This window comes from Xenopus laevis, chromosome 8L (assembly GCF_017654675.1).
Source record: "Xenopus laevis strain J_2021 chromosome 8L, Xenopus_laevis_v10.1, whole genome shotgun sequence".
Taxonomy (NCBI): domain Eukaryota; kingdom Metazoa; phylum Chordata; class Amphibia; order Anura; family Pipidae; genus Xenopus; species Xenopus laevis.
The window spans coordinates 11,572,597-11,588,611 of NC_054385.1; the positions used below are offsets into that span (position 1 = coordinate 11,572,597).

The following is a 16,015-nucleotide window of genomic DNA, read 5'->3' on the forward strand; positions in this document are numbered from 1 at the left end:
CAGGTAAGAGATCCAAACTCAACAAAGTTCTTATCAGTGTCCGTTACTAACCGCAGAGTTCAGGAAGTGCTTTAAAAACCACGGTGCATCTGTAAAAGTCTTCCCCCCCAGCCTGTTTATACAATGCTTGCACCAGGCTGCTGAGATACAATCAATGGCTTGGTGAAGTGAAGCGAGAATTCTGCCCTTTGTCCTGATCATTTCGCTGGTAGGCTGCTAGGTGCTCATTATGGAACTTGCTGGAATTTAATAACAATCTTAGAAGCAGAGAGTCTATCTAGTAGGCCTGTCCCCTGCAGCTTGATTTAGATGCCCCGGGCAGAGAGGAATACATTATAGTGTATTTGATCTGGGGAATCTTGTTTCCCTGGGGCAGAATTCATGGTCGAACCAGTAAAAACCTGTCTTACCTGTATAAAATAATCCCCCCAAGTTAAACTGTTTTTTGTTAGAAGGGAAAACGTATGGATGCTTACTCGTGGATGGCTGTTGATTACGGGGCTGTGGTATACATTCCATCTACATACTACATGTACATACCTAACAATTACACAAGCTTGTCCATCCTCTGGTTACTCTCCGGCATGTTTTAGAAAGCCTCTCACAGGAGACACCCCATTTAAATAACGAGGACTGATGACCTATAGACTACATCAATGCACTATCGACTCCCTGCTGTCTCTGTTAGCTGACTGAGGCAGTACCAGGGTAGGGCGGGTGCTGTCATACTGCTTCCTCTGCATTCCTCATGCTGTTCTACATATACAGGTACTTGCCTGTTGCTTTTCCTATATATTCAGCTCACAACTCATTCTTTTCTTTTGCCAGTGATTGGAGTCGGAGCAGGAACGGAGAGGTTGAACTACACAGCGTAGCTGCCCCCTCTGCACTATGCGGATTGCAGGTAAGTGTCTCATTAAGCCTAATGAGGGAAGGGAATTAAAGGGATTTGTATTGCATTTGGATATAGGGGTCTCATAGTACCTAATGGTATGCAGGTATGGGACCTGTTATCCAGAATGCTGGGGACCTGGGGTTTTCTTAATAATGGATCTTTCCGTAATTTAGATCTTCATACCTTAAATGTATTCTGTCATGATTTTTATGATGTCGTTTTTGTTTCTAATTTACACTGTTTACACTGCAAATAGTTCACTTTACAATATAAATGTTCATTCCTGAACCAGCAAGTGTATTTTTTAGTTGTAATATTGGTGTGTAGGTGCATCTCAGGTCGTTTTGCCTGGTCATGTGCTTTCGGAAAGAGCCAGCACTTTAGGAGAGAAATGCTTTCTGGCAGGCTGTTGTTTCTCCTACTCAATGTAACTGAATGTGTCTCAGTGGGACCTGGATTTTACTATTGAGTGCTGAGTGTAGCAGCTCCCTGACACAGGATAACAGCTGCCTGGTAGATTTAGGGCAGAGACACGATGCGATTCGTGGAGATTAGTCGCCTGGCGACAAATCTACTCGTCTTCAGGGCGACTAATCTCCCCCAAACTGCCTCCCCTGCCTTCCCGCTAGCTACAATGTAAATCGTCGGCGGGATGGCACTCGGAGCACTTTGTTGAGGAAACTTCGGGGGATTTCAGAAAACAAAGCGCTCCAAGTGTCATCCCACAGGCGATTTTCATTCTAGTCTGCGAGAAGGCAGTTTGGGGAGATTAGCCAGGCGACTAATCTCCCCGAATCGCAGTGTGTGTTTTAGCCCTATATCTACCAGGCAGCTGTTATCTTGTGTTAGGGAGCTGCTATCTGGTTACCTTCCCATTGTTCTGTTGTTAGGCAGCTGGGGGGAAAGGGAGGGGGTGATATCACTCCAACTTGCAGTACAGCAGTAAAGAGTGACTGAAGTTTATCAGAGCACAAGTCACATGACTGGGGGCAGCTGGGAAATTGATAATATGTCCAGCCCCATGTCAGATTTCAAAATTAAATATATAAAAAATCTGTTTGCTCTTTTCTGAGATTCAGTGCAGAATTCTGCTGGAGCAGCACTTTTAACTGATGGGTTTTGAAAAAATGTATGACAGTATCCCTTTAAATCTACGAGAAAATCATGTAAACATTAAATAAACCCAATAGGCTGGTTTTGCTTCCAATAAGGATCAATTATATATTTGTTTAGATTAAGTACAAGCTACTGTTTTATTATGACAGAGAAGTCATTTTAAAAAAATTGGATAAAATGGAGTCTATGGGAGACTGTCGTGTAATTCAGAGCTTTCTGGATAACGGGTTTCCGGATAATGGATCCCGTACCTGTATTTAAGTGTGGGCTGCCTATAGTGGTGGCTGGGCCCAGGGCAAAACAATGTGTTACTGCTGCCATCTTGCCATTCCCCCATCTGTCCCTACTCCTACCTACAGCTGTTCCATTTATTTACCAGCCCTCCCAAGGAAACTATTATAGAGCTACTAAAGCAGAATTTGTGATAGGTTCTAGATATTCATGATATTTAACTGGGAGGAGTATTGTAGTGCAACCTGCTCAGTTGATGAAGCTGCCTAAATAATCTTGGGGATTAGTACAGAAATAAAGAGCTGCTGGGAGAAGGTACAGGTATGGGATCTGTTATCCGGAAACCCATTATACAGAAAGCTTTGAATTATGGAAGGGCTGTCTCCCATAGACTCCATTATAATCAAATGATCCAAATATTTAAAATTTGTCCTATTTCTCTGTAATAATAAAACAGTATCTTGTACTTGATCCCAACTAAGATATAATTAATCCTTATTGGAAGTAAAACCAGCCTATTGGGTTTATTTAATGTTTACATGATTTTCTAGTAGACTTAATGTATGAAGATCCAAATTACAGAAAGATCCGTTATCCGGAAAACCCCAGGTCCCGAGCATTCTGGATAACAGGTCCCATACCTGTACCATTTTTTAGGAGTTGATGGAGGATCACAAAGAAAGAAATAGTTGTAGTTTTAAGTTTGGGAATTCTCTAAAAAGGTACTAGTTTACCACCAAGTAGGAAACCTTAGCAGCCAGCAATTGTCTCTGACCATTCCATTCCCTGAATCCAAGTGATTTCTTATTTTGGGAATATCGCAGTGTGTCTCGTTATGCATATGTCTGTGCAGTCCTTGGGATGGGGATGCTATAGGATTCTCTTGTTACAGGTATGTGGACTTTGCACAGATGAGTGATAGACTGCATTGTAGTACTTGGGCTGCAATCTACGAGTCAGCCTTCCAACAAGCCCTAACCCTGTGCCTATAAAAGTGACAATATGGCCAATAAAAAGTTCAGGTTTGGCCTCTACAGCTGAACCTGTATTTTAACTACCTGTATATGGGGCCCTCCCAACATCCAGATGAAAATCGGCCAGATATGTCTTGTGCAGGTTGGAAAATCCTGTCTGCTGCGGACCACATTGGTGCATTGACATGGTTCTTGTAGTATGATGTAAACAATAGTATTCTATGACATCTGCCCAATTTGGAATGTAATGTGCTAATGTATATTTCTTTCAGGTCCTGTCCGTGTTATTGTGATTCTTCTTACTGTCGGTCTAACATGGATATTAGCCAGCATAATGCTGGGGACACAGAGCGGCTTCCCTCGGATCCCGGCGCTAATAGGAGGTGAGTCTCCCAACTTCCTCGGCCCCTTCTACGACGATGACTGGATATGGAACTTGCTTACTAGTGAGATGTGGGGTAGAGGGACAGACCAACCTGTTTCTGTGGCATTGTTGTGTTTATAGGAAGACTGAGGGACAGGATAACCCCAATAGGAAAGTAGGAAATTAGCTGGGGCCCTGCAAATTATCCTAACTAATACACGGGCCAATAAAAACTGGCGTTAGACCAAGTTGGCAGCTTATTGGTAGTATATGGAAACCTTCAATGGGCCTTCCTGACAGATATCTGGCTGAAAATTGACCAGATGTTGATCGGCAGGTTTAAAAATCCCGTCTTATTGAGGACCACATTGGTTCGTTGCTGCCTCTTCCTGCATTCCCTGCGTTGTGAGACAATCGTTGGTCCCTAGGGCCCACTATCGGCAGCGGCGCTCCACCAATGAGGCGAGTTGAGACAAATGCCGCAACCTGGAAATTCAGCTCTTCTAGTTCAGAGAGCGCAATTGTGCTCTCTGCACTAGTGACTGCACCGCCCACGACCCCTCTGGCGCTGAAAGGTGAGTGCTGTGGGCAGCGGCAAAATGGACAGGATCGCCCCCGACGATGGGATCAGCCCAATATTGTCCCACTCCAGGTGGGCATATTGGAGAAAGATCCGCTTGTTTGGCGACCTCTCCAGACAAACGGATCTGCCCATGTATGGCCACCTTAACTATTAAACAGAAATACGTGACGCTCTGGTCTGCTACACTACAGAAAACAATACAAAACTTATCTTGTATACATGTTTACGTGATAAGAAATTACATTGTCACCGTGTGATTTGTGCATATCCATTAGCTCAATGCATAAGGGTATAAACATTTAGTAGCTTAAATGTTTAAGCTTTTAGTAGCTTAAGTCAACTATTGTGTTTGCCAGAAGAGTGAATTGCTATTTACACTATTGTCCTTGCCCAGTAATGGTGCTAATTGTGCAAGCAAATGTATTTATTATGCCTCACCTCTCTTGTTTACTTTCTTGATTACAGGCCATGAACCCATGAGCACTGCAGGTTAGTATCTGCCCTTCCTTATCATCTTGTTCCATCAAGCGGCTGGTTCCCTTTAGGGCAGAGACATACGTAGAAATTGGGTGAGATTTAGTCGCCCAGCGACAAATCGCCTCTTCTTTGAGTGACTAATCTCCCCAAATTGCCTTTGCCTGCAACTTTGTAAAACGAAGTGCTCAGAGTGCCATCCTGCCGGCGATTTAAATTCTAGTCGGCAGGAAGGCAGTTCGGGAAGATTAGTCGCCCAAAGAAGAGGTGATCTGTTGACGGGCGACTGAATCTCCACGCGTGTCTCTGCCCTTAACAAAGAGTCTTTGCATGATAAAACTTATGTATCTCAATGTAAGAGCCCTCAGCTTTCTACCCCCGGTTGCCCCCTTGCTTTCCATCCCAGTTCCCTCCTGTGTTCTATTCTGATCCTCCAGCTTCCCTTACCCAGTGTTCAAGTTACTTACCCAATAAATGTTTCTGTTACCCCTCAGACCCTCGCCCCCGGAAGTTTAAATGCGGCCTGCCACGGCCCTGTCCAGAGAAGCACTTTGCTTTCCGCGTGGTGAGCGGAGCTGCAAACGTTATTGGACCAAAAATCTGTTTGGAGGATAAAATGTGAGTGCTGTGCAAAACTGGAACAGAATCTTACTACGTCTTGTACCTTTGTTATAATACTTGTCATGGGCTGGGGCCATAAATATACTCCAAAGGCTCCTGCATCTCCCCATTACGTTTCTTTCTGTCCTGTTGCAGATTGTTGAGCAGCATCCAGAATAACGTGGGACGTGGACTCAATGTGGCTCTTGTGAATGGTCAGTAGGAGTGTGGGCTTTTTATGGGCACTGCTTACTTAAAGCTTTAAAGGACAAATGACAGCTTTTTATTTGAGTTTTAACCTTGTCCTTTTATGGGGCATAGTTTTCCTTTGAACACAGATATCCAGTGTTGTTTGGCAAGTTACCTCAACAAGGAACACTTGTACAAAAGGTTTGCAGCACAAAACATACTCGTGTATAAAAAGGGATAATGGGTGGGGGTTTTGCTCCATGGAGCTCAAGCTGGTTTTTGCTCTTTACTGCCTTTTCCAGCGGATCGTTCTAAATGACATATCATTTAGGACGTGTTAAACAGTGAAACCTCAATTTTACATAACCTGATTTTAAGTCCTCCCTATTTTACACCATTTTTGTTGTTCCACCAATATATAATAAATAATACATTTCCCTGATTTAATATTTTCCCTGGATTTTACACCATGTTCTTCTCGTCCCCTGAAAAATGTAAAATGGATGTTCTACACCGAAAAAAGGATCAGGAATAACTGTAAAGTGTATTTGCAAAGCTGACCATGCACAGTCCACGATTCGCTGCCAACTCTGCCGGATAAGTCCAGTGCTGGATTTAAATACCAGGCGCCCCTAGGCTCGCTGCCGTTCGTTGCCCCTGTCCCCTTCCTTTTATTTGCGAAAATTTTCATTGGGACTGGAGAAATGGTGATTGGCGCATGGGTAATTTAAAAAAACTATTGTATCTCCTGCGCATTCCCAATGTTTCTGAACCAATGTGGGTGTGGTTGGGCAGCAAGCCGTCCCCTAAAATCCTGCTGCCCTTAGCCCGGGCCTTGTGGCCTTTCCACAAATCCGGGCCTGGATAAGTTGGCAATTTCTTGGCCAGAGTATAGTTCCATAATTAATTTTAGATTTTGGTGGTATCCTCCCACATTTCAGCTTGTAGCAGGGTTCATCTCAACAGAGTAATGGCACCGTCAGGACCATCCAACTTTCAAGATCAGCATAAATTTCCCTCTGGAGAACCACTTCAAGTAACAACACTGAACTTGAAGTAGTTCTCCAGAGTGAGATTTATGGTTCCATAATGACAACCTTTCACAAGTATGTGACCATGGATGAGCTAGATATTGTCAGGCAAGTTATGGGTGTCATCTACCTGTTTGTGAGTAGACCCTTATTATTATTATCTGATTGTTGGCTCACCTGGGAGATTCATGGCCATGTATGGGCAGCTCTCGCTTTCCCTTAGCAACTTGTATATGATATTAATTGGCACAGAAGGAATTTCATGGCAGAAAGCTGAGAGTAATCTAGTGTATGATTTATACTCATACTCCTGTTGTTTTTAATGAATAGAATAGTACAGCTTAGCAAAAGCGGTGGAGAGGGCAGCAAAATATCAGGGTCGGTTAAATATTTGATTCTTTTTTCTCTTTTCTTTAGGAGTTAATGGAGAGCTCATCGATGCAAAAACTTTTGATATGTGGAGTGGAGGTACGCCGGTGAATTTTATTGCATGTGGGTTTGATTGTGGCCTACTAAAAGGGTTAATGCATGTAAAATATTCCAGGAAAATCCTCACGGGTGTGTGGGAATCTAAATGACTTGCCATACCATACACTCCAATGGTATTTGCCTGGACTTCGCTATAAGTGGCTTTTGCTTTTTTCCTTGTGACATTTTTATGGGGTAGATCGCTTATAAATTAATGTTTAGACTCATGTAGCTATTTGTAACGGTCTTCATTTCTGGTGGCATTGAATAATTTAGCTTTTTGTTCAGCAGCTCTCCAGTGTAAAATTTCAATTTAGCTGTCTGGTTGCTGGGGTCCAATGCACCCTAGCAACCAGGCAGTGGTTTGATTAAGAGGCAGTAAGACGAATAGGAGAGGGCCTGAATGGAAAGGTAATTGTAACAAAAAGTAACAATAACCGTAAAATTGTAAAAGGCAAATAAAAAATACTGTAAACGAAAAAATTAGGCTAATTAAAAAGTCGCTATGAATAAACCATTCTATAATATACTTATACTGGTTTTTCACTTTCAAATTAAAATTTAGTGTGTTATAGGATCTCCTATTCTTAGCAACTTTTCAGTCCGTCTGGAAGGAGTGGTTCACCTTTAAGGTTCCTTTTAGTATGTTATAGAATGACCAATTCTAAGCAATTGGTCTTCATTATTTATTTTTTTATAGTTTTATAGATATTTGTCTTTTTTTCTGACTCTTTCCAGCTTTCAAAAAGGGGGTCACTGACCCCATATAAAAGGCCACAAATGTATTATTATTGCTACTTTTTATTACTCCTCTTTATAGTCAGGCCTCTCGTATTCATATTCCAGTCTCTTATTCAAATCATTGCGTGGTTGCTATGGTAATTTGGACCCTAGCAACCGGTTTGCCAAAATTGCAAACTGCAGGGCCGTTGAATAAAAAGCTAAATAACTCAAAAACCTTAAAGGACCAGTAACACTAAAAAATTTTGTATTAAAAAATCCATCCCCCCCCACGAATAATAGGTCTACCCTGCATAAAGTTTATTAAAATCCATACTTTATTGAAAAAATACTGTTTGAAAACACTACTTCCTGTGTACTGCAAAACGGCGATAAGGCGACTCACTCTGCAGCTCTGCGCTCTGCATCTTCCCTCTAACCCGACTTCTGCCAAAACCGGAAGCCAAGCGCTACAACTGTGACAGCAGCCAATGGAAAACCTGTTTATGTTCCATATCAGGCAAATGCATATCTTTCCTTTGTATGAGAGCACTCCTAAGACGGCATGTTTATGCCTGATCTGTTGTATATGTTATATTCTAGCTAGGTTTATTAAGCCCAGAGTCCGCAGCAGCTCCGACTATTATTAATAGTGAGTAACGCCTTCCTACCTCAGCTAATTTTCACACAGTGCAACCATTTCCCGTCACAGGAGAGGCCCCTGACATCATTCCCTCCATTCCGCGCGATTCTTCTATTTCCGTTGTCCCTGGATAGTGACTTGCCCATAGCAAACATGGCGTCTGTAGTTGGAATCGTCACGGCGTTCCGCCATTCACAAGGGTGGTTGTCAGTGCGAGTCAGCTGAGCGTAGACAGGAGGTAATAACCCGGCTGAGAGAAAGAAGACGGAGAGCTGCTCGGTGTCGGACATGGTGTGCTGTGCTGTGACGGGAAATGGTTGCACTGTGTGAAAATTAGCTGAGGTAGGAAGGCGTTACTCACTATTAATAATAGTCGGAGCTGCTGCGGACTCTGGGCTTAATAAACCTAGCTAGAATATAACATATACAACAGGTCAGGCATAAACATGCCGTCTTAGGAGTGCTCTCATACAAAGGAAAGATATGCATTTGCCTGATATGGAACATAAACAGGTTTTCCATTGGCTGCTGTCACAGTTGTAGCGCTTGGCTTCCGGTTTTGGCAGAAGTCGGGTTAGAGGGAAGATGCAGAGCGCAGAGCTGCAGAGTGAGTCGCCTTATCGCCGTTTTGCAGTACACAGGAAGTAGTGTTTTCAAACAGTATTTTTTCAATAAAGTATGGATTTTAATAAACTTTATGCAGGGTAGACCTATTATTCGTGGGGGGGGGATGGATTTTTTAATACAAAATTTTTTAGTGTTACTGGTCCTTTAAATTAATAAAAAATGAAAACCAATTGCAAATCGTCTTAGAATATCACTCTCTACATCGTACTAAAAGTTATCTCATAGGTGAACCACCCTTTAATGTTTTTATTCTATATCGTTTTTGAATTATTTGCCCCCTTTGTTCATCAAATACAAATAAGGGAGTCACTGATGCCAGCACCTCAGAAAACTGGCGATGCTACACTTTTATTGTTACTATCTGTTCAATCTTTCTCCTATTCATATTCTAGTCACTAAATTATTAGCTAAGGTCAGCTGGTCCCTAGTAACAGACAGCTGCTGAAAATTCAAACTTGAGAGCTGCTGAACCAATAGCAAAGTAGTTCTAAAACCACAGATAATACAAAGAAGACCAAGATAGTCTCAGAATATACATCTGCATCATATTAAAAGTTTATTAAACACTAAACTACCCCTTAAATAGGCTGACAGAGTATAATAATCTACCCTCATACTGATAACTTTCCCTCTCTCTATAGATGTGTCCGAGCTGCTGAATTTCTTACGGCCGATCCAAGAGGGCACCGTGGTACTTGTAGCTTCTTTCGATGATCCAGCAACAAAGTAAGTTTAGAGATAAGGGAAACACCACCACCATTATTTATGGTTCCTACGTATGGTTATGTGTTGTGCCAGTTTAGCTGGGCACATTTGCAGTTCTACTAGCTACCAAATAATACTACACCTGAAAACAAGTAAGAACAGGAATGTGCCCCAGGACCAGTTTGTTTTAAATCACACCCCTACTTGATTTTACCTTTACCTCTTCTTTTAGAGGGACTAACTGAAGGAGGAACTTCTGTAGTGGGGGGAATCCTAGTTTTTCTAGCAATGTTATACATTAGGTCATGAACATCAGCTGCACGTAAAGTAAGTCTCTGGCACATTCTCTTTTGTGTTTCACTATTTAAAGGAGAAAGAAAGCTACCGAAGCAGTTTATTGCCAATAGATTAGTCCCAAGAGTGCAGGCTATAAACAGGTCCTGACTGGCAATCTGTGGGTTCTGGCAAATGCCAGAGGGGCTGCTGTAAGATCCCATAGACAGTTATTATTCAGTGGGCTGGTGGAGGACTGTTTGGGCCTCTGTGTACAAGCTTACTTAATTTTAGCCTTTCCTTCTCCTTTAAGGATGAATGAAGATGCTCGGAAGACATTTGCAGAGCTGGGAAGTGCTTCAATCAAAGATGTTGGTTTCAGAGACAGTTGGGCATTCGTTGGTGCAAAGGGTGTGCAGGACAAAAGCCCATTTGAACAGGTACCATTGTCTTTTCTGCTAGAGAACCCTAATCTGTTTTATGTTCAGCTACTTCTGCTGCTCATAATGTCAGGTTTAGAGCAGTGGTTCCTAAGGATGGTGGCACACGGGGATATTTAGGGGGTTGTTTACTAAACTCTTAATGCCATAAACCCCAAATATTTGTGTTTTTAGTATAAAATTCAAATGTTTGGTAAAAAAAAAAAAAAAATTGGGGGAATTTATTATATCCCGAGGATGGAAAAAGTCAGAATCCGAAAATCCGGCATCTCAGACATGCTGAGGTTGCAAAGATATTTTGATCTGCACTGGGTTTCGTACAATATTTTGTGGTTTTCGGGCAAAAATCTGAGTTTTCAGGTGGAAAATCAAAAAAAATGTTTTTCCTGCAAACAAAATTTTCAGGTAAGTTTATCGATAAATAAGTAGGGATGCACCGAATCCATGATTCGATTCGGAATTTCGCCGAATCCTTGTGCCTGGCCGAAAAAATCTGAATTTGCAAATGTAAATTAGGGGCAGGCAGGGAAATCATGTGACTTTTCATCACAAAAGAAGAATTTTTGTCCACTTTTTCCTTTCCTGAATGCGGTTCGGTATTCAGCCAAATCTTTGACCAAGGATTCGGGGATTTGTTCGAATCCCAAATAGCGGATTCGGCGCATCCCTATTAATAAGGAGATAAAACCCGTACGGATTTGGTCGGAGTTGTTTTCAGAAAATATTTAGATAAATTTGGACTATGATAAATGGGCCTCTTAGTCACCTTAGCTACTGCGGTCGACTAAACTCCCCAAAATGCCTTGCCTCTGGCAAGAATGTGAATCTCCTGCATCTCTTTGATTTTCCTAAGTTGCTTCACTAGGAAAATTCGGGCGACTTCGGAAAACCAAAGCAACGCTTATGCCATACCGATGACGCTTCACATTCTTGCTGGTGGGAAGGCATTTCAAGGAGATTAGTCGCACGCAGTGGCTAAGCTTTATCGCAGGTGTGCCACCACCCTAAATTGTTGAGCTGCCCCCCAGGTGGCCTGTGGTTTTTGATGGGGTCTCAGCCTTATGGCTTATCTGGGTACTCCTGAAAGTCCAGTAGGAAGGTCAGTTAGAGGGAGCTATTTGATAAATATTTATAGCCGACACACCGGTGTTGGTATATATAACTAAGTAGGACTCTGACCACAGGTTGGATCTTCCAGGGTCATGAAAGGAAGAAAAAAAAAGTCCAGCAAACACTGCTCATTTCAACATTTCCCCATTTATTCTCTCTGTTTCTGTAGCTCATTAAGAACAATAAAAACACCAACAAGTATGAGGGCTGGCCTGAAGCTGTGGAACTGGAGGGGTGTATCCCACATCGCACACGGGAAGAGGAGTGACCGAGATATTAATAAAGCAAGGGCGCTCTCTAGTGGTGGCCCATATTGGGCATGCTGTAATGTCAGCACATGGTGATCTTTCTCTATCTGCTGCTGCCTATCCCCCCTCATAAGAACGAGTCTTGGCACCATTTACGTCATTCTCAGCCCTGATCTGAATTGGTATGACTGTGGATCATAAAGCCGGCTCCAGCGTGCTCGTACCGCAAGAGCCTTAATGTTCACTGCAGGATGAGGCTTGAGAATCACATTAATTGAAACCTTGTGCTTCCATCAGCAAGATACAAGGAATACAGAACCACACAGGCACTTTGCCTAATAGAAAATATTCACCCCATCCTGTTTGTGATGAGAAAATGGATTTTTAAAGGGCATGTGAAGGCAAAAAAAAATAAAATCCAATTGTTACTTTCTTTAATGAAAAAGAAACCAATCTCCAATATACTTTAATTAAAAAACGTGTACTGTTTTTATAAGAAACCTGACTGTATGCAGTGAAATTCTCCCATCATTTACTGCTGTGGATAGGAATTGTCAGACGGTCCCTAACTGCTCTGCAAGGAAACCATCATACTTATGAACAGCCGGGGGAGCCCCAGCCTTACTTTCCAGCCATGCAGAACTCAAGCAGCTTTGTTTGTTTCCAGAGCCAGGCCAACCCGGCCAGGCGCTCTAGGCTACCTGGTGGGCCACGGCGCTGGCTCGGTGCGTGCTCGACTGCGCATGCGCAAAACTTTGTTCCAGCGTGCATGCGCAGAAGCGCATTTACGCGAAAGATACCAGCGGCAGTCGGGCAGAGACGGGACCGGACACGGAGTAGGCGACAGAGCAGGTACATGCCTGGTGCCCACCCAGCTTTGCGCCCTAGGCACGTGCCTACTCTGCCTACCCCCAGTTCGTACCCCGACTGTGTAGAGATTTGTATTGGATTTTATTTTTGCCTTTACATCCCCTTTACTGTTTCCATCTCCAGCTGCAGGGACAAAGATCATGGAGCCAGATTTAAACAGATAAACTGGGATTCTATTTGGAGGATTATTTTGCTGCAGCCACTGGTTCTGCAAAGTTGGGGAAAGTTTGTATTAAACAATAGAAAAACTATAAAATCCTCATAAGATTACATGACAACACAGGACCCAGTGCAGTCTGTATATTCTGATTATTAATCAGTGTTGCTGTATCTGCTTCTGACAGATATTATTTGTTTTGATAATTTATGACGATCCCTAAGCAGCCCAGACCACACTGAACATGTGCACAGTCTTGGTCTTGCAAAGATGCATAACAAAGTTACAAGATGGTGACCCCCTGTGGCCAACTTTGAAAGCATAAATCATTTGTTTGATTCGGCTTGTAGTGCAGTAAGTTCATGTTTATGTTTAGTATACAAAATACAGCATTTCTAGCCTAATTCTATTTTAGACTTTACTTGCCCTTTAATTTATTTTTTATTTTTTTTAATTGAAGATTTTAGAAATATCTTATAGAGATACTACCCATGCATCAACATGTTCTTATAATTTTAAGCCTCAAAAAGTACGTTGAACTTAGAAGCACTGTAGCCATTACAGTACAATCGAAACCCCCATCAATCGATCATTTATTGTTTTCGTACCTGCACTGAGCAGTTATTCGTTATTTTGCACAAAAATATGGCTTTATAATTGACTGACGGATTGTTTTACTGATTGTACATGTTCATTCGCACTCTGATGCACCAGAAGGAGTATGCGCGAGATAGGGCACCCAGTACTGTACGTAGAATACAAGGTTATATGACTGTAGGTGTTTGAGTGTAGGAGTGCATGATGGGAAGGGGGATTATTGATCAGGTTGTCCTTAAAACTTTCACCAATAAAAATATTTCCGTTTGAACAGTCACTACTGATTGTGTGTGTGTGTTAAATAAAGGTTTTTCCTTTAGTGGACAGCAAATATCTGTATTTATATAGCACACATTCTTAGTTAGCAATAAATTTATATTCATACTGAATCCAAAATTATTATCCATAGCTTATATAGTGCTGACATGCTAATTAGTGCTTTGTAATGATTGTAAATCTTTCACATCGGTCCCTGCACTAGCGGAGCTTACAGTCTACGGTCCCAGATCAACAGACGCCAGACTGTTGGGGGTTATTTATCAAAGTCCGAATTTATCTCAATTTTTTCTATAAAAAAAAAAAAACTCAGACCAAATCCGCACAGGTTTTTTTGGCTTATTTATTAATACACTTTCTTGAAAATTTTCACAATTTTTTTCAGATTTTTCACCTGAAAACTCAGATTTCTTATTTTGCATAATATCTTCGGGATATTGCACGAAACCCAGCGCACATCAAAAAATCATTGGCTCTTCTCCCATTGATTTCTATGCAACCGGATTTTCTGATTCTGACTTTTCCATCCTCGGGGTTTAATAAATTGTGAAAAAATCTTGATATTTTTTTTTTTAACAAAAAATTCGGATTTTATAGTAAAATTTTAATTTTTTTTTTGTCATTCGGAGTTTATTAAAGAACACCCTATGTGTACGTGTACCTGTGATGTAAGTTTATATTGTACATATATCATATTGATACAAGGCTTTTCTCCAGGAGGATGCTGTTGCTCAGATATCCAGGCCTAGGCAACATGATAAAGCACCATGTAATACAATATTAACCTGGGAAAACAAGTGCTATTTATAAAGGCTAAGGTTGAGTAATTTGTATGCACCATATTTATTCTTGTTTACAGATGGAGCAAATCTCCTTATTTACTCCATCTTTCCTTCCTTTCAGACAAATATGAAAAAAACCCATGGATTAGATATGGGATTATATTGTAATAGTATATTAAAATGTTGTATTTGATTGGTACATGCCTTGGTTTCAGCCACAACTACTATGTAACTAAAGTATTTAAGTAACTAAGACAGTCAGCGGGAGGTAGTTTGTGGGTGTTATACAAGTGTGTATACGAAATCAGGGGGGGTTCGGACCCATGAAGTTAAAGGGGTTGTTCACGTTTAAGTTAACTTAGTATAAATTATATTATGAGACCATTTGCAGCTCGTTTTCATTTTGTCATTATTATTTGTAGTATTTGAGGTATTTGGCTTTTTATTCAGCAGCTTTCCAGTTTGCAGTTTCAGCAGTCTGGTTGCTAGGGTCCTAATTACCCTAGCAACCATGCATTGATTGGAATACGAGAGTGGAATATGTATAGGAGAGGACTGAATAGAAAGTTGTTCATTTTTAGTACGATGTAGAGAGTGATATTCTCAGACAATTTGCAATTGGTTTTAATTTGGTATGATTTGTAGTTTCTGATGATTTAGCTTTTTATTCAGCAGCTCTCCAGTTTGCAATTTCAGCTTTCTGCCCGCTAGGATCCAAATTCCCCTAGCAACCATGCACGTATTTGAATAAGAGACTGGAATATGAATAGGAGAGGGGCTGAATACAAAGATGAGAACTAAAAAATACAATATTTGTAACCTTAAAGGGATACTGTCATGGGATTTTTTTTCAAAAGGGCAAACAGAATTTTTTATATTTAATTTTGAAATATCACATGGGACTAGACATATTTCTCAGTTTCCCAACTGCCCCATTCATGTGACTTAGACTTGCTGCATTGCAAGTTGGAGTGATATACCCCCCCCCCAGCAGCCTAGCAACAGAACAATGGGAAGGTAACCAGATAACGGCTGCCTGGTAGATCTAAGAACAGCACTCAATAGTAAAATCCAGGTCCCACTGAGACACGTTCAGTTACATTGAGTAGGAGAAACAACAGCCTGCCAGAAAGCAGTTCCATTCTAAAGTGCTGGCTTTTTCTGAAAGCACATGACCAGGCAAAATTACCTGAGATGCTCCTACACACCAATATTACAACTAAAAACTACACTTGTTGGTTCAGGAATGACATTTTATATTGTTCTTTTGTGGGCAGGTCTCTGTTACATAAGAGATTCAGGAGATTCCATTGTGCAGGGGTTAATAATAATGAGAGCAGACTCTAGGGCTCAGGTGAGTGTAGACTCCCCAGTGGTGTTTCCGACTGTTGCACAAGTTCGATGTGTTTGTGCAGCTAAGATCGTACATCCCAAGGTTTGTAATGAGTGCAGGTGGGGCATCACTACTTACACCACTGCTTTGGTTAGTGAGTGTGTGTTATATGTGTGTAAGAAGTAAGACAACTAAGGACACAGATCATTGTTTACAAGGCAATGTATTTTACTGCTATACAGTCAGGCATCAGCAGTGGTCCATGGGGAATAGACAATCATTACGATTCCAGATTGCTCCCTGGTTGCT

At 41.5% G+C, this 16,015-nt stretch overlaps 1 protein-coding gene across 1 annotated transcript; it reads left to right on the forward strand.

Annotated features, from left to right (window-relative positions):
• Window positions 1–696: 696 nt before the first annotated feature.
• fam3a.L (FAM3 metabolism regulating signaling molecule A L homeolog) lies at window positions 697–13,592 on the forward strand (the record flags this gene model as incomplete). Its single annotated transcript, NM_001087002.1, is given in 10 exon segments — window positions 697–708; window positions 829–904; window positions 3,489–3,599; window positions 4,629–4,652; window positions 5,132–5,255; window positions 5,394–5,452; window positions 6,875–6,925; window positions 9,557–9,641; window positions 10,207–10,333; window positions 11,613–13,592. Coding segments are annotated over 9 exon segments (693 nt in total). The 3' UTR covers window positions 11,712–13,592.
• Between the last annotated feature and the right edge of the window lie 2,423 nt (window positions 13,593–16,015).